The following is a 20,181-nucleotide window of genomic DNA, read 5'->3' as shown; positions in this document are numbered from 1 at the left end:
AGTTTAGATAAGGCTCTCGCATCATTTTACGTTGACAGTTGAGATAAAATGTGATCACTCCCGATCATTTTGCCTAATATAGTATGACGTCATAGTAACACCATTAGTTTAATTTGTATTCAAGCACACTTAGCATGTCTGCATCTTATGGGTCGAAATCGAAATCACTAATGAATAAAGCAAATCAATCAGTGATTGAGCTTTACTCGAAATTGCTCTTTACTGTAAGTTGCATAATTGATCAACATATATATGAAACTGCCGTAGTTTTGTTAATGCTTATCAAATACATCTTTGAAATATACGAATACTCGTTTAGTCTATAGCTATTCATTTGACGTATTTTGTCAGGGACTGAGACAGCAAATCTTATCTGATCTCGTGGTTTTGGTATATGTTTTAACGATATATATTTTTAAAGAACAAGAGGCCCAATGGCCTCAGCGGTCACCTGAGTTATAGCATAGGTACTGGTAGCTTTATTTTATTGTTTAGATGTGATGTGGAAATCAACATGTAAACAAAGTAAAATACAATACTTGTCATGTCATCAAAAGATAAGAACTCTAAAAACTATTCAAATACATTATTTTGCTATTGAGAAATACAGTTGTGTGACCGCACAACGCACATCGTGCATACATCGTTCACACAACGTCCGCACATCGTCCACACATGGTGCGCACAACTGTGCGATTTAACAATCTTTCGCCCCGTTGTGCGCTTTTCTCCGCACAACTGTGCGATTTGGTACAATTTGTTGATCAATATTACGGAATGAAAAAAATACGGAAGGCTCGTACACTGTATATATTACTGTAATTTCTCATCACAATAATTAAGATTATGTACGCTTTTACAATGCGTGTTACGCAGTGTTACAGTGACCGTTAGACTGTCAAGAATGGGTTTCGCTCCTAGATAACAGAACAGGTAAATAACAATTTGATGAGTGACCGGAGTTTTACCTGGCCTGTGCCTGACACAAAGAGCTGATATGTGATACCGTATGACCGTTATGAAAACATAACTGGACGTGTAGTATTTGTTATTTGCATTCGTTTTGGTCTATAGCTCCCATTCACCTGGTTTTCACACCTTGGCGAGTTACGTAAGTGTCCCGGGTGAGGATAACTACGGTCCAGGAACAGGTACAAAGTAGCTTTGTTGACCTGTATCGCCAAGACTGTGTTGTAATTTTACATGTGTCGATTTAGGTTGTTTAAAAAACACCGAAAACACCATTTCTAAATTTAAGAAAGTATAGACAGAAAGATAAGCTGATAGATGTAGCTAGAATGTATAAACATAATAAATAATCAGGTCTATGTGTTTAAAAACATGTACGAAACCGTATATGCTGTTCAAGTATTCCTCAATTTACACCAACCACGATTGTTATCGCACAACGTTCGTCCATAGTCCGCACAAATGTGCGCAAGCATTGATCGTCCAATTTTTTATCGTTCGCACTTCGTGCATCGTGTAACGTTGTGCGATCCCACAACTGTATAATATCTATTGTTATTTAGCCAATATTCCTCTCTGGCCAACCCCAGGGATAGGACAGGATCTTAGTTTCTGATACTTATTGATTTCAATTTCATTATAACTATTTCAATCAAGTTTGAATTATTTCTTGCTGAAAATGGACAAGATATAGTCAGAAGTGTTATTTCCCTATATAAACCAAGGAGAACAGATGACCAAAGGGTAAAATAACTAACAGTTTATATAATGTACCTAAATGTGCATCCCAAAAAAGAAATATGAATCTTCTACCACCTGAGTGCATTTTTTTTAAAAATATCAGCCATTTCCCCCTTTTGGCCCCACCTCTCCAGCCATAGGGCAAGGACAAATATCATTTTTTCAAATAGATAATGCACCCAAGGACCTTTCTATCCATGAAGATATTTGTTTGTTACACATATGAGTCTGATGAAGAAGATTTTTGAACTTTTTAACCATTTACTCCATTTAGGCCCCACTCCTCCAGCCCCTGGGGATGTGGCAGGATCTGATTTTCTCCTACATTTTGTACCATCTAATTGCCATCTGGCATCATAATCATTCTAACCAAGTATTAATCATTTCCAGCTAAAAATTGACAAAATATGTCAAAAAGTGTTATTTCCCTAGGGAGAACGGATAGCCCGGGGGAACTAAAATTTACAATTTACATAAATCCTTTGATGGTCTTTCCATTCATGCAGGGAAATTGACTGAAGTACCTCTGAGTCTCAAGAAGAAGGTTTTTGAAATATTGGTTACTTTTCCCTTTGGGACCCCGCCCTGGCCCCTGGGTTTTGGGCAGAAATCCCAATTTTACAATTTGATACCGTCTTCCTCCAAGGATGATTCTTACCAGTCAAGAATAATTTCCTACTGACAATTGACAAAATATACCCAAAAGTGTTATTTCTCTATATAAACTATAGTAAACGTGACCCCCTCCCCAAGGGAGAACGGGTAGCCCGGGGTACTGAATTTTTTAATTTACATAAAGCCCTTGCTGATCTTTCCATCCATGCAGAGAAATTGACTGTAGTACCTCTGAGTCTGGAGAAGAAGATTTTTGAAATATTGATTAATTTTCCCTTTGGGACCCCTCCCTGGCCCCTGGGGTTGGGGTAGGAATCCAAATTTTACAATTTTGTAGCCTAATCTACCAAGGATGATTCTGATCAAGTTTGAAAAAAATGATCCTTTGGTTCCTGAGAAGAAGTCGACAATGTAAAAAGTTTACGCACGACGGACGACGACGGACGAAATGCGATCAGAATAGGTCACTTGAGCAAAGCTCAGGTGACCTAAAAACGTATGAAACGGACGCTTAATTCACATGTGTATATTTGCTTTGTTAATCAACTACTATTTTCTAAATACCCAATGCTTATATATTCATTATGTATGACATTATGACATCTGTCAAGAAAAAGGACATGAAACCTAAACACCCGCCGCTTAAAAATGTGCAAAGTCCGCTCTACTTCAGTCATTATCACGTAGTCGTTTTTTTTTTTTAGATATAATCAACTTATGTACGTGTATTTGGTGGAAGTTATAGCGAGGATGAGAAAATGTTGGAAAAATATTGAATAAAGTTTGCTTGTACTCTGGCATCCCGAGTTATATATTCCACAATATTGAACAAGCATATGTTGACAATAACTATGATATCGATGCAAAATGTAACGAAAGTATCTTTAGTGCCAACTTCAGTGTCTCTACGCCTTTGATAAGCAACGTGACCTAGATAATCTAATAATCTAAATAAGGTTCTTTTGCGCGCGCTTTTGTCATGTGATGCCTATATGTCTTCAGTTCATCACAAGCTGCGCGTTTTTATCAGTTTTGACACTGCGTGCAGTTGTCCTATTATGTCTATTTAACCTGTGTATGTTTGAGAATGATGTTTTTAATTTTAGTCGTCATTAGGTCGTCAGACGATAAATAATCAACACAGACGTCATGCTTTATGCCAGATGTTTATTGCAATCAATCAAAGCCACCAATCTATATCGACATTGCTCGTCACTCATAAAATCATTTGCAAACACTATTTCAAATCACCTTCGCAGTCAGTGCAGCGGAACATTCTGACCATGAGCTTGACAGGTTTTAATTAGATTTAGAGGTCAAATAGATTTCTCTGTTTGAACATTAGCAAAACTTCAAATACATACAAAATTAATTACAGATACCCGGCCTCATTTGACAAATAAAACCTATTCTGCGACTTACTTGTTTACCGATGCATTTGATTTTGATTTTTAGAGAGCGTTGGTCGGTTGGAAAATAATTCACGCGCACTCATGGTCTATCGTCCAATAATCGATGGTAATAAACTAATGAAAACTGTTATTACATTGAAATCATTGTATAATATAGGACAAATGCATATAGTACTGAACATTTATAAAAAAAAACTCACATCAAGTAGTAGAACATATTTTTTTTTATAAGAATTTGACGGGCATTTCACTGTTAGGACTGATTTGGTCTTTGATTACAAACCCTTGTTGAACATCATGGTCTTAACCCTCTGTGAAGAAAAAAGCTTTATGTAAACCATACTACTGAAAGTAAGCTCTATTTTTCGTTAATAAAAATCAAAGTACTGAAAGTATTGAAATAATTCCAAAATTGTAAATTGTAAGTTGAATTTTGGCAGTCATTGTTAAATTCACATTTAATGTATTTGAAGGTAATTCATTTAAATCACGTTAAATATCTTCATTTATGAATTCTCTTTGCTAAATATTACGAACCTTGTCCTCTTCCTATTTTAAATACAGTATCAAGACTCTGGCGTTGTAGGACTTCAGGAGAAGTTTTTGTTTCAAAGATGCTATCTTGAAATAGCACATTTGAAATTTGACCCCTATCGAAAACCGAAAATTTACCTTTGGCACAAAAAAAATTCATGAAAATAAATATGTGCATTGGCGTTCTGCACATCGCACCAGAATATATTGTAAATACCTTAAACTATTTTAAAAATTCTGGTTTACAGAAATCTGAACTTTTTTATTCATTTGACCTCTGCGATCTTGAAAATTTATTAAAGTCAATCTGTTTTACTTACTTGATTGCTTATTACCTGAGCATGTTACATATTAGATAGCAAGACCCTAAACCTTGTAGAACGTTAGAAAAAACTTTTTTAAGTTGTTACCCTGAAATAACAAACATGAAAATTGAACCCTAAATACAACTCAAAATTTGACCTGGTCAGATCAAAATGTTTCCTGCAAAAAATATGCGTATTGATGTCGTCCACATCAAACCTAAATATAAAGTGAATCTATTAAATATTTTCGAAATATTCTGGATTAAATAAATGATTGCATTGAAGACATTATGTAAAATGAGTAACCTCGTTGGATCCATCGTTTTTGGTCACTGCTTCAGCTTGATACGTTCGTGATGACAGTACAAGAATTTATGATTGTTTGTGTTTACGTCCTAATAACTGTTATGGTCATTTAAGGACGTGCGAGGTTTCGGTGGTGGAGGAAAACCGAAGTACCCAGAGAAAAATTACCGACCTGCGGTCATTATCTTGCGACGGCCATACGTAGGCCTCGAACCCGTGACCAAGTACTCGAGGGCTAGGGATCGTGGACGGTCAGCGTTTGCTGAATTTAGAGACGTTATTCGATAACTTGCACCGCTAATCACTTTGAAAAAATGTTACGATGATTAAGCCTCAAATAGTACTGGTCAAAATAATTAACGTAAAGGGGTTAACACCGTAAATTGCAATCAGATGATAGTGCTTATCCAACCAAGCTATCATGGCCAATAACCTCATATGAAGTATGTAGTAAATCCATTGTAAATAACTCGAAATATGTTTATCGAGGGGACACTGTTCAGTAAGTGATTAAATTGGCATACCTCAGTAAATTACAGTTACATTTGTAGATAATTGTGGTTTTTTTGAGAACTCATGGTACATATGTAGTTATAATTCCTATGGAGCTTGTGGTTAATTCATTGTAAATTACTCGATACATCAAGGGGCACTGTTCAGCAATTAAATAAAGGGGCATTACTCAGAAAACTGTGTCTGATAATAATGATTATTGAAATTATTCGAGCTCTTTTGGCAATTATCTTTTCTATGATGTTTGAATTAAATACGTTGCAAAATACTCGACATATCGAGCAATTGATTTCAGCAATTGAAAAAAAGGGACGTAACTCCGTAAATTACTGTCAAATACCAATGGTTATTAAACTCCTCTTAACTCCACGTTTTGTTGATAACAATATTGTACGCACTAATTTTTTGGTGAATAGTGCGGTCACCTAACTGTTAAAGCGGACCTTTATATCAGTATCGCCACAAATGAGTAAAAAGATATAAACAACAATATCAAAACTATACTTAATCTATACGTCTTGCCAGCCTTAATCTCATTCAGTTCGTTGTACAGGTTGTCGTCAGCGAAATTGAGAATTCGTCTGAGGCTGAGAAGTGACAGAATGTTAATGTTCTGATCAAGCTCTACCTCACATTCGTAGTTTTTGACAGGAAGTATGTGCGACCTGGGCAGCCCCATGACCATGGCGACCCTGTCCACACAGTCGTTCATCCTTGGACTGAAAAACACTTTGCTGATGTCATTTGAGATCTCCTCACATATTGTGTCGATTTTCGTCAGAAGCACAACCTGGGGAATCCCTGTAAAGAACAAGTTTCAATAAATTCGTTAAGATGACTGCACAATGAAGATATGACATCGATACAAAATGGTAGTTGTTATTCCCTGCTTGACGTTTAGTAAATAGGGAAATGGCAACAACTAATTAACCCATTTCCAGTATAATATGATCGGGCAGAATGCTGTGATGGGTGCCTTTGGCATGGAATTTCAGTGAGATAGCAATATGAAGTCGGCATAGCCTTAGTAAACAGCTAAATGTATACTACTTAATGCCAAACTACTATTACTTTTTATAAGATTGTCATGAACTACATAAACACATGGGCAAGGAATTGTTTTTATTTAGGTAATGTCTGTCACAACTCCTCGTCTTACTCATCCAACACCAGTGACTATCATTTATTTTACTTTGTCTGGCTAGTCTTTAAGCAATGTCCAAAGTTTGATATCTTTACATATATTTTTGTGAATTTCCTGGATTTTTTAAGAAAACGATGTATCTTAAATAGTGTTGCTATTTGTCAGTTGTCATTAATCTTATAAAGCAGATACAAATCGGTATAAATTTGTGAATATGTATGGTTATCCTTTATAACCATAATTTTGGACCACAGTGGTATAATGCTACTACATGATTACCTACAGTACCTTAGTACTCATGCAACCTAAAATGTTGGTCAGGGTCAATTCCTTGAAACAACGAATGGTCCATTTCCCCAGCAAGCAATAAGCAATATCTCATTATTCTAGGTATTATGGATTTTAACAGAAACCATTTGAAGTATTTTAGACGAAACTAACCACTCTGACCTAGCAAGTAAATAACGTCTATTCATTTAAAAACTTTGCACAGCCGGCCCTTTAAACCATCAAGCTATCGGCAAAACAGCATGACTAAAGGTCTCTAGATTATTCAGAAGTTTGTTGAAAGGTTTTGTTTCATTTAAATCATTTAACCTTGACGGCTGTGAAGTGTAATTTATTAAACAAACTTTACATCTCGTCATGCAGCATGTTACAGAAAAATGTTATGAACCTATATGCCTCTTGGTTATTTGGAGAAGTTTGGGCGAGACGGTTGCTACTTCATGATCAGTTCAAATGCCCTTGCAAATGGTTAACTGATCTTCAAACTTTATTTCATTTTTAAATACATGCGTATCCTCAAGACGAAAATTATATAAATATGCACATATATTTAGCAGTTTTACAAGAAATACACGCAACAAATAAATTCTCCCCTTTGTGAATTACATTGAGAACCCTCGATCATATGGCTAAATTTACCTCTCTGATTCATTCGCAATTGCATGGACTTGATTCGCTTCATCACTTTCTGTGGGATGACATCCACAGTACTACCATCCAGGACAAATGCAACACAGTGGATTCTATCGGACAATGTCGGGTTCTTCACAAACCCAGGTTCGTCTGGCGATAGTGGAACAGCAGGGTTGAACTGGTGCAAATACAAATACGTACATAGTGAGTGGTACAGTTGTGGGATCGCACAACGTTACACGATGTGCGGTGTGTGCACGATGTGTGCACGGTGTGTGAACGGTGTGTGCACGATGGGCGAACGATAAAAAGCTGAACGATCATTGCTTGCGCACATATGTGCGCACGATGGACGGACGTTGTGCGATAACAATCGTGGTTGGTGTAAATTGAGGAATGCCTTAACAATTTATACGGTTTCGTGTTTAAACATATAAACTTGATGTTTACGTATGTTTCTATATTCTAGCAACATCTATAAACTTATCTTTCTGCCTATTTATTCTTATATTTAGAAATTTTGTTTTCTGTGTTTTTTAACAAACTTAATCGACACATGTAAAATTACAACACAATCCCGTATACAGGTAAACATAACCACTTTGTACATGTACCTGGACCGTAGTTTTCCCCCGCCTGGTGCATTTACGTAACTTGTCGGGTAAGGCCGCGGGTGTGAAAATCCAGGTGAAGGGGAGCTATAGGCAAACGAATGCAAATAACAAATACTATTCATTACGGTCAAACGGTATCGCATATCAGCTCTGTGTGTCAGGCACAGGTCAGGTAAAACTCCGGACACTCGTGGAATTGTTATTTACCTGTTCTGTTACCTTGGAGCCAAACCCATTCTTGACAGTCTTACGGTCGCTGTAATACTGTGTAACACGCATTGTGAAATTGTATAATCTTGATTATTGTGATGAGAAATTACAGATATATACACAGTGTACATTATCGCATACAAGCCGTATTTTTGTCATTCCGGAATTTTGATCTAAAAATGATACCAAATCGCACAGTTGTGCAGAGAGAAGCGCACAACGGGGCGAACGATTGCTAAATCGCACAGTTGTGCGCACCATGTGTGGACGATGTGCGGACGGTGTGTGAACGATGTATGCACGGTGTGCGCACGCTATTTTTGGTGCGTTGTGCGGTCCCACAACTGTATTTATACGAAACCTTAAACAACCAATATCCAGTAAGTCCACAACGTGTTGTAGTTCATCTCCTTGGTTATAGGAGAATGCCTTAAAATACACAGTGTCCTCTGTAATTGAGACATGAATGTAGAAATCACACGTACCAAACGTTGAAGCCTGTTTCTAAGTTTTTACCTGGTGGACGACATGTTGCAGTCTGATAAGCGTGCTGTCATCAGGGTATACAATGATTGAAATTGACCCTGAACGTGAGTCAAGGTTATTCTTTTTGAACAAACTGGTAGCCCTTACAATTTTCAATGCCTCTTGACTATCCAGAAGAAATAGTTTAGGCTTTAATAGATTTGACCAACGTGGTCCTGAATATAAGAAAAGTTATCTCCTTCATGTAAACGTCGTAGTATTCAATGCGAAGAAGTGTAACCAGCCAAATGTTCTGAAAATAGGACTTAGTTCTGCCAACGTTATTTTATTTTTAAAAAAGGATCAAATTTGTCCCTTGTAACCATGAACATAGATCGAGATTATATTGTTTAGCAAACTGTTTAGTACCCCATGCCGTTCAGTTATTAGACACAATCTCAGCGAGTCAAAATCATTCATTTTCAAGGTTCCTTTGCATGGGACGCCTCTAGCCCCTTAAAGTCGTTTTAAGTTAGCGGACTTAAATAGGATTCAAGGCCAACAAGCTGCTTGCTAAACGTCATGACTCTGTTTTGTTAAAAAGAAAAGCAATTTAAATAGTTTAATCACGAATACTGGTCATTGCTGTTCAAAAGCTTTAAAATACAGTATTTTTTTCGCAGACTTTGTCGATCTGCATCGTAGGAAGCTACTTACAAATACAAAGTCGCCGCGCCAAAGATGCTTAAAAAGAATTTACTTTAAAAACCAAATCAAAGGGAAAAAACCTTCATTTTGTGAAGCATTGCTACTTGTAATTGACCATGTGCCTCAAACGAAATCAACATATCAGGTGAAGTAGTAGAGTCAAATGAATGCATGTACTCTTACAGTTGTGTGATCACACAACGTTACACGATGTGTGGTGTACGAACGATGGGTGTACGTTTGTGCGCACGATGGACGAACGTTGTGCAATAGCAATCGTGGTTGGTGTAAATTGAGGAATGGCTTAATAATATAAACAGTTTCGTGTTTAAACAGAAAAACTTGATTTTTAAGTATGTTTCTATATTCTAGTTACATCTATAAAATTATCTTTCTGTTTATACTTTCTTAGATTTAGAAATGGTGTTTTCGGTGTTTTTTAAACGACCTTAATCGACACATGCAAAATTACAACACAGTACTGTATACAGGTTAACATAAAAAAAAAATGTAGCCACTTTGTACAGGTACCCGGACCGCAGTTTTCCTCACCCGGGGCACTAACGTAACTCGTCGGGGTGTAAAATTCCAGGTGAAGGGGAGCTATAGGCCAAACCGAATGCAAATAACAAATACTAAACGTCCAGTTGTGTTCTCATAACGGTCATACGGTATTACATATCAACTCTATGTGTCAGGCACAGGCCAGGTAAAACTCTGGTCAAAAATTGTTATTTAAATTTACCTGTTCTGTTACCTTGGAGCAAAACCTATTCCTGAACGGTCACTGTAATAATGTGTAACATGCATTGTAAAATTGAAAATAATCTTAATTATTGTAATATGGTGTGTTGATCGATCACACATTTCTGAAGACCAATACATATCAAAATTTCAAAAATATCTGTAAACTTCTTGAAAAAATAAAGATAGCAAATTGTAATTGTCAAAATCGATGATTGCTGAATGACGACCATTTTGGTCCTCGAATCAGTCTCTAAATGCATAAAAGGGAACTTATGTGAAGAACTACGCCGAACTTCCTCAAAAATGAAAAAAATAAACAAAATGTCAAAATTTTAAACAAATGGCTTTTGGCCATTTCGTTCTTACAATCCAACTCTAAATGTTAAATTCACAACCAAGTACAGAGGGAAACCCGCATATCGAATTTGATAAATATCTGTCCGGTACTCTTTAGAAATAGCCAAAACATGATTTGTTTAAGTACAGACAACGGCAGATGATGGAGAATTTAAGATTAACATGGCACTAGTAAAAATATTCTTTTGAAAAACTGTTTGTTCATTTGTAACTAAAATGTAGCCACACCAGCACTAAAATTACACTGTATCAATATGGATAACATCACCTGGTATTTAACCTCTAGATGGTTGTATGTTGATAAGAATCAATTCCGGAATGTTTCCAAACTATTCCTGGCAATCGCATATACTTTTGAGCAGCAAAAACAATAACTCCTGGAAATGTTCTAATCACTGCTAAGTATTTGCTTAACAAAGAACACTCAAAACACTGCTACAATACAATAAGTATTTCTGCTGCAATTGCCTAACTAGTCTTTAACAGAATCTGCACATGGCCTGTGTGTGTCAATGCTAATCAAAATCCTCCCAAATAAAAAAGACCAGAAAAAGAGCATAACTCTAAAAAAAAATAGCTTAAATACAAATAACCACAAGCACACAACTTTTAGTTGATCACATAAACAAAATTAAATAAAATATGCCTCAGGAAGAAAGTAGCAGTACTATTGAAAAACTTCCCTCCACTGATGGACAGAAAGATAGACGGTGGGACAGACTAACGCACTGAATACATATATATATACATTCTATATGTAGATACTATTCAAGTTAAGCACAACTATTCCCACGAAACAAAAACAGATAATTGTTTGTAAAAAGAAACCTACACACTCACCTTGTACCTGTCTGGCACGTGACCCTCAAGTAGATAGTCAATATCGTGATCATCAAGACCTTGGTCTTCCTCAAGACCACGTGTGTCGCATAACCGAAAGTTGAGAGGTTTCCCAGCATATCCGTCCATTACCTGATATGTCCTGTACTAAATTGTGCAAAATAGAGAAACTAAAAGCAATAAAAATGCTTACTCAACTTGAAATTGAATCAGCAAATGCAGAGGATTCAAAAAGAACCTTAACGAGAACGTGACCCAGTTTCTAGATCAACTTGAGCCAGTTCATAATAGTGAAACTTAAAATTTAAATTCAAATTTAAACACGTTTTGGCCCCTACCATCATCAATAACTCTAAAGGTACGAAGCAGCTTAATGATGCAGTGTCACTTATATGCATTTGTTGGCATCTGTAAATATTACCAACCGTTTGCAACGACATTTGTATGTGTTTTACGTTCGTTTTCACTGTTTATATGGGCCAGTTCATAGTTTCATATGATCAACTTTCCTAGTTTCACGTAAACCAGACCATAGTTTGATTTAACCTAGTTTAGTAACAAGAGGCGCACATGACCCGTTGCTAACCTGGATGTATAAGCAATTATGGCAAATATCTCACCAGAAGTAATCAAGTCAAACCTGCTCATGAGACCACTTATATAAAGATACCACTTGTTTATAGAAACCAGTTTTGAATCTTCCTATTCCGTAACAGCTAAACGTATATTAAGAGACCAATTGTAATGGGTGACCACTTCGTGTGCCCTGATGCCAGGAATGCTTCCTAACCAATTTGATTGAAATATGCTCAACTTTCTGAACATGAGGAGACGGCTTTTAAAGATTTTAAAATCTGCAAGTTACTCCTTTTTGTATAACCTCTCTGATCTCAATAAGTAACATGTTTTCTTTATTCAACAATTGACTACTAGGTACGTATAGTCAATGATGCTTAATGACAAGTTTCGTTGTGATCAAAACATAAAATATTGTATATAACATTCAATATAACATAAATCACCTCAAATATTTACCCTGCGTTTCTTTATCCTTTTAGTGTATACATACATGTATATATATGGGGATCACAACCGTTTCCCCAGGGATCGACTTGGCATTGGGAGCAACCATTGTAAGAAATGTATGTACATGTATACATGGTAATTGGATATGGATCTAACTGTAATAATTCAGGAAGTCAATTCCCTGTAGCATGGCCAGGTGTTATTTAGGAGAAGGATTTTAAATGAAAACTTGACGGACAGATAACAAAGGATAATGGGTTAATTGACTCTGATCGAGACGACAATTTGCCGATAATTATATGTGCCACCGATTAATGTTTTAATATGTGAATACATTGACATACTACCAACAAATTATTTTTACTGAGAATTATCAACTGATAATATGGAGACAAATAACCATCAATACAATACCAGTACAAATTAGTGATAGGGATGGGAAATTCCTAAATTATCAGCCTTTAGTTTTGGTGAAAATGATTTGCTCTAATATGCATGTTCAGTTCTCTTATATCATTTGTTTTTCATTTTAACAGATGTAATATCTCATCTTGGCACTTCGGCCCGCTTGAATGTGGAAGGCCTTGAAATTGGGATGCAGAAGGCCAGAGAATGTCACAGAAATAAAACAAATGAAATTATTTGCAGCGCTAGTGTTTTATGGTCATAAAACACAGAACATTTTCTTCAAGTAAATCAACCACATGCTTTATTATTATATCCATGTGTTGGCATGGTTACCTAAACAGCGTGTATGCATATACACCTAGTCATTGTCAGACCATTTTGATTGACAGGTGCAAATCTGTCAGTTGTAGCTTGGTCAATGATTTATTATACAGGAGATGGGGTGACTTTCATGTCATTTTGACATATTTCTAGTTATACTCACAGATGTTGTAAGACTATGTTCAGCGCTGCCAGCGTTGGCCTGGGCGCTGATGTGTCCCCGGAAGATGGAGTTGATGGTGTTGAAGTAGCTGGACTTCCCAGATCCGACCTGACCGACCAACAGGATCCTCGCCTGCTGGAGATCTAGTCCGGATAATGGTTTATAGGTGGCCACTTTGCTCTTTATCTCTTTCCCAAACTGTATGTATAACATAAATTAATAATAAACTCTTTCTCACAAAAGTCTAATCAAAATAAACGTCCGTCATTTATAGATTGAAATCGAAACGAAAAAGACAGCATTGCTCTTGACTAATGAGTACATGTACCTAGTATGCCAAATATAAATTACAGTATACTGATTCATACAGCTGTTTCATCCTTTTAGGACTAATCGGTGATGCAAGGGACCAGAAAGTTAGAAATTAAAATTAGTCTTAACCAATTTTGAAATAGAGCGGCAGGTTCGTAAAATCATCCCTTAATTGATGAATTTGAAGACTTAGAGAAGTACTGATAAAATATACTAAGTTAAAGCGGAAATATCTTTCTTCGTTATATACTTGTTTTAATTTTACAATTTTATGCAAAACATATCGGTAAAACTTTATTTATACACATCTAAACGCTTGAGGTTCATTAACAACGAGGTCACAGAAAACATAGCAAGCGACCACCTCTTTAACTACAAGAAAACCCACAACAGTAAGTTCTCTTAAAGTATGTACTTCCGTTCGAAGTTATAAAACCCTGTATCAAACTTGTTTTGACATATGAGTAAAACTTGCGCAACAATCATCAATCTGCTACAGTTAAGAATGGCGACACAGTGACGCTTTTAGCGATATATCTTATGTTAAAATGGAAAACGTTAATAAATACACATTTTTGGGATATCCAAATGGCGTAGATTTAGTTGATTTTTTATAAAGCGGTATGCAAGCGATAGGCATCTATTTTAGACACGTTTTTCAGATACAAATTTGGCTTCAAGGTTGCTCAGAATTTCAGTTTTCATTAAAAAAAAATTAAACTAGATCAAAATGAGATTTGAAGGTGTTTTAAACCTCGGAAAAAAAGAGAACATCCTGAAAGTGATCCTAAAAATTACTGCCATATTTTGATGTGTCAGTTTATTAAATAAATCGATTTATTTGATTTTTTAAAACATGTTCAAAGTGATGCCCACAGGCAACAACACATTTTACGTAAATCAATAAATTTCCAAAATTTATCAAACAAGTCCTATACATACGGAGGAACTCCAGTCGATATTACGCATCCATGGCTTTTCCATGATCTGTTTTTTTTTCTTACTTTGCAGTAATTCTTCTTCCTCTATCTGTTCCTTCACTTCTTTCTCTGTACCAAAAACATTAAAATTATATAACATTATATCGTTGGATCTATTCTAACAACTGTGACTATCATGCACTGCCTGTGAGTGTACGAAGCTTGATAGAAATCATTTCCTTTTTGTATTTCAATATATAAGGCTATTAAAAAGGTGATAAAAAGATTAAATACATAAGTATTTCAAATTGTAAGTCGCGTGGTACACGTGTAATAACCTTTTACAGCGTGGTCTTAACCTTAGTATCGCGTTTTCAATACCTTATAATGGGATTGTTATTATCTTGTTATCGCGTGATCATTACCTTGTAATCACATTATCATTACCTTGTTGTCGCGTAGTTATTACCTTGTTAACGCGTGGTTATAACCTTGCTATCCCGTAGTTATCACCTTGTTATCGCGTGGTTATAACCTTGCTATTACATGGTTATTACCTTGTAATCGCATGGTCATAACCTTGCTATCGCCTGGTTAATACCTTGTTAACTCGTGGTTATTAATGTGTTATCGCGTGGTCATTACCGTGTGATCGCAAGGTTTTTACCTTGTTATTCCTTGATCATTATTTTTTTTATCGTTTTGTCATTACCTTGTTATAGCGTTGTCATTAGCTTGTTATCGTATTGTTATTAACGTGTTATCGCGTGGTTATTTCCTTGTCATTGCGTTGTCACTACCTTGTTATTCCTTGGTAATTATCTTGTTATGGCGTTGCAATTACATTGATATCGTTTTGCTTTATGAAGGCAAGTTTTTGGTATTTTAATTTGTGATATCCGGATCTTTGGTTTATTTTGAATTATATTGAATAGTTGTGTAGTTATTTTGTTTTGGAAGGATTTCATTCCAGTCGTAGTTTACGATGAAGTATACAACAAAATATCAATTTTGTTAAACGCAAGTGATTTTGGTATTTATGGTATATTTGTTTGCATTTTATTTTTGTTTGTAAAAATCCTTTTTTTCATTCCTCCTAAAATATCTTATTGAGAACTTCTCAAAACTGTTTGAACAACTCTCCGATATATTATTTTATGTCATAATATTATAATCGCTTTTCTTTAGATAAAATCTGTCAATAATTAAAGAGATTTTCACAAAAAACTAGTTTTCGACAGAAATCCAAACCAATGTTGTCACCTAGTTACCTTTTGTTCCCTTCGAATGTTTATATATACATGCATTCGAAGGGCTGACAGTTTAAGCCTCATGTTCAATTTAACAACTACCTCGAACACTGTAAACTTCCAGATTCAGGACTTGTAGATGACCGTTCATCACAGTGTTGTAGTTTTGTCCCTGCATGTTGTACGTATAGCCTATACTGGCAGAACCATTCAATCGGAAATAATTACCGGATCTATTTACAGTTCCACTGAAGCAGTGCAAGTCATGCCCACATCCAAATGTTGGCCAATAACCTGCATCCCCGTAAATCGCGTTTGTGCCGCCTCTACTTGTGTTAGGAAACTTCATCGGCTGTGCTGTACCGTTATACTCTAGCCTAAACAAGAATGCATATGCATCGGTGATACATGAACTGTTGGAATTCCAGTTGGCAGCTGTGTACGCTCCGCACACTGAGTTATTTGTATTGTACAGGACGGTGACGGTCGACTCTTTGTTGTCACAGTAACGATAGAAAGTCTGAGCGTTAAATCCGTCACGGCTGATCTTGTACAGTAAAGTAAACGCATGGCTTTTTGACGGGTCAATCCATTTGGAAAGTTGATCCGTGTGGGTCTGCGTTAGCTTGGTCGTCATTGTGTTAACTGCAAAAAGATACAGTTTATGGAGCCAGAACAAATGCAGGAAGCCAATGTCCTCATAGACTTGCGCATATTTGACCATTTGGATATTTTTACAACTAACGGTGACCGACCATTGTACTGTATTGGCAAATACGAGGAAAACCGACATAAATAATATTTTAAAGCCCTTTAAATTATCCCAAGCGACTGTCAAATTTACGACTGCTGCAAATACAGTTACCTTAATGACAAATATTTTCATTAATAAATTCCCATACTTACATGTATCATTTTTTTGTAGAGAGCAACCATCATAAAAGAGAGACTACATGTATATATGTTAAAACACTGAAGTACCCATTTATTAACCATACTAACATACACAACCACATCTTAGAATCCATCTAAGTTAGGAGGGTAGCAGAGGAAATCGATGAACAGAGACAAGGAGGACACCAGCAGCAGCATCTTTATGACCACATCTAAATATCCACTAAGAGGCGGAATGGATAAACATGCTATCCGTTCCGTACCTGCCAGCAGTAAAAGGGTATTATTTGTACGAACTATCCCTATATTTTCTGACATTTGGCGTAACTGACTCGGTGCCTCGTGGATTAGTAATTTGTTTTTATTGGTTTAGAGTCGCGACACAGGTCATTTGCTTGGCAAAGGAAAAACAATTTTCGAAACATCCTAAATAAGCTTTCAACAACTGTTCGTGTACCAAACAAACTTGGCACATATTTGCATATGTACATTGTAAATGTAAGTGTTTGTGGGTGATGTGTGGTTGATGTGTGTATCTCTCCTGATGAAATGGGTTATATTCCCTTGCAGTATTTGCAGTTTGCATAAAAATAACAACAAACAGCAAGTATCCCCTCGCAACGAAAGTTCTAGGGGTTATAGGATTCCGCCCGTACGTACGTATATTGCACTCTTTGTCATCGCTTTACCGACTTTATTCCTCAAAGGAATTTCATGAAACGTTATACAAGTGTTTGGTATGGCAATGCCGTGAACATATTGGCGTTTCAGGTTTCTACGTTGAAGGTCAAGGTCATTGATACCATTTTTAGAAAAACTTTGTTGAACAATTATTACTTTCGGCATTCTACGTTGAAGGTCAAGATATTGTTACTATTTGTAGAACAAACTTTGTCATCGCTCTAGCGACTTTATTTCCTCTTACATATGTCGCAATGTGTGAATGAGAGGATCTGTATCACTTGTGATGTCTTGGTTAACTTTAAGACAGCTTCCTATGTTAGTTATAAGTGTATACGTAAATTATTTGTTAGTTGTATATCATTCCAATTGTTGAATCTTCCAGAGAGTGTCTTTGTGTTTGCACTTCAGAGCTCAGTGAGTCGAAAGATATCACGATACAATTCGTGCTGTGCTGTAGAGGATTTGACTGACAGCAAATGAAATGCGTGTACAAGACGAGTTTATATATCCAGTCACCCAAAACTGTAAATATTGTACATTTTATCATACATTGTATCTTGACCATATATAAGATTAGATTCATGCTTAATATGTAAATAAATAAATAAAGCCTTTATATTATTATAAAGATTGTAATCACAGCGTGAACCTGAATCCATGTACATGTGTTTTGTGTACCGAAAGCGGGAACATATAGCATTTACCTGGCTGATGTTTTGCACACATGCGGCGTTATCAGTAACTCGAAACCACGTATTCAAAACCAGACGTTGACTTAAGAGGTTATCTCAGCTGATCTATTTCATTATAAAATGTCTTAAATTTCCTTGTGTCTATGTTGTTCGTTTTATAACTTTAGATAGACCTGGTCACTGATTATTTGACACGTCCTGGTCCTGACAATATTCTAAATGTGGCTACTCCAATAACTGAAAATATATTTCATCTTATTACCAGATGTTCATTTCTGTGTACTGGATATACATTATACATGTACATAGTCGTACAAATATGAGATAACCGATTTAAATCAGGGTCAATCTTTAGTTTAACATTCAATGTATGATGAGAGTTTGTAATCTTTTTCATTATCTTTTCTTTTAGAGAAGTAGATTAGCTTGTTTCATAAGTTATTGACAGTAACTATTGTGAGTATAATTTTTCTTCTTACATTGATTGTAACCAATTAACTTTGCAAAAGTTGTTTGTCATCCATTCATTTAATAATTGCTTTGGATATATTGTATTTCAGTATATAACTAGAAATATTACGTATGCAGTGTTGAATCGCAGGACTTGTAAGCGGATTGAAATTAAAAAGTACAATGAATTGCAAAACATGGTTCTATAATATGATTAATGATAAATACGTCGATAATACTAGCATAGTATGGGTTTTGAATACATTAGTTACAGCCCCATAACATTAAACATAAGTTTACCTATTCCGATCTAATTTGTACATTGCAATTAAACCCCTTCCTTACTAAACACACATATATGTTCAGCTTACTTGACCTCTTCTCTTTAATTAATCAAAAAGATATATCTAACAACCCAAAAAGCTATTCAGCAATATTTAATAATTTACTGAAGTAATCATATCACTGACTGGAGGTCATCATTGACATTAACTCTTTCGTCTGGTTGACCAAGTTTGATTCAGACTTCTTCAATTCTAATTGGTTGTTTCACGTTTAGTTAAATAAATAGCCCAGCCTGCATGCATATCATTTTTGGAAAGAATATGATTGGTTTATAAAATTTTAATAAAAATGTTGTGCTAATGACATTGTATGCTGGGTTTTCAAAAACCTACTGGTTTACACAAATAAATAAATAAATAACCAAGCTTGCGTGCACATGCTTTTCGGACAGAATATGATTGATTTATAAAATTATAAATACAAAATTTGTGGTAGTGTCATTGAATGCTGGGTTTTCATAAACCTACTGGTTTACAAAATCTTGTTGGGTTTTCCTGAGAAGAAAAGCAAAAGTAAATGCTTGGTTTTTTAAACCCAGATATATAAATATAAGTGGCTGTTATGTACATGCACACACTTACAGGAAAAAAGCTGAAACCACAATTGAAGTTAGAGGTGCATCACTTGACATTAGCAAACGCAGTATTCTACTTTTTGTGACTCTTACATAATGCAACGAATATACATTATAATATGAGATCGATCCCGGAAGTGATTTGAAATCTAAACACCCGCCACCCGCCCCTTCACAATTTACAAAGTCCTCTCTATTTGAGTCGACTGTAGGCCTGCATAATTGGCTACACACAGCAAATAATCCAAAAAACTTTATTAACACACACAACAAATAATTGCATTAGAAAACATCATTAATCATTAAATAAATGCTAAATTCATACTTACGTCTGTCTCAGGATTACATCATACTGACGGTCCTCTCGATAAGGTTTCCGACATTTCCTGGTTAGCCGAAACCAAAAGCGAAAGCGGAGAACAACAAATCACTGAAACAGCGAACGGGAATCCACACGAATTGTAAGATATTGCTAAGGAAGGAACGTGATGAATTTCCAGTAAGATTATGATTTCAAGTTATTTAAACGTTACCAGTTTATAGAAATTGGTCGCATTAGAATCACTACAATAAAAGGGAAACAACTCTTACTTCCTTTGCCGAAAAGAGAATACATAAAATATTTGTTTCAAAGTTTATACAGAGGCCATGAGGTCGTATTCCAGGGTACCAAAGTGAACGTCAATGTCACTGCTATATATAGGTCAACTGGATCAAAGCCATTGTTACATGTACTAGTGA

At 35.8% G+C, this 20,181-nt stretch overlaps 1 protein-coding gene across 1 annotated transcript; it reads right to left on the bottom strand.

Moving 5' to 3' along the window:
• Positions 1-3,475: 3,475 nt before the first annotated feature.
• On the bottom strand, positions 3,476-19,949 carry LOC110464495 (interferon-induced protein 44-like). Its single transcript, XM_021519744.1, has 7 exons — positions 19,770-19,949; positions 15,904-16,446; positions 14,574-14,680; positions 13,320-13,517; positions 11,402-11,548; positions 7,467-7,638; positions 3,476-6,196 (listed from the first exon to the last, which is right to left on the bottom strand). The coding sequence occupies exons 2-7, from the start codon at positions 16,436-16,438 to the stop codon at positions 5,841-5,843; spliced, it is 1,515 nt and encodes a 504-aa protein (XP_021375419.1). The 5' UTR covers positions 16,439-16,446; positions 19,770-19,949; the 3' UTR covers positions 3,476-5,840.
• Between the last annotated feature and the right edge of the window lie 232 nt (positions 19,950-20,181).

Source organism: Mizuhopecten yessoensis, unplaced genomic scaffold (assembly GCF_002113885.1).
Source record: "Mizuhopecten yessoensis strain PY_sf001 unplaced genomic scaffold, ASM211388v2 scaffold10997, whole genome shotgun sequence".
NCBI classification, from domain to species: Eukaryota; Metazoa; Mollusca; class Bivalvia; order Pectinida; family Pectinidae; genus Mizuhopecten; species Mizuhopecten yessoensis.
The sequence above is the reverse complement of the archived record's forward strand: the minus strand, read 5'-3'. Positions and strand labels throughout refer to the sequence as shown.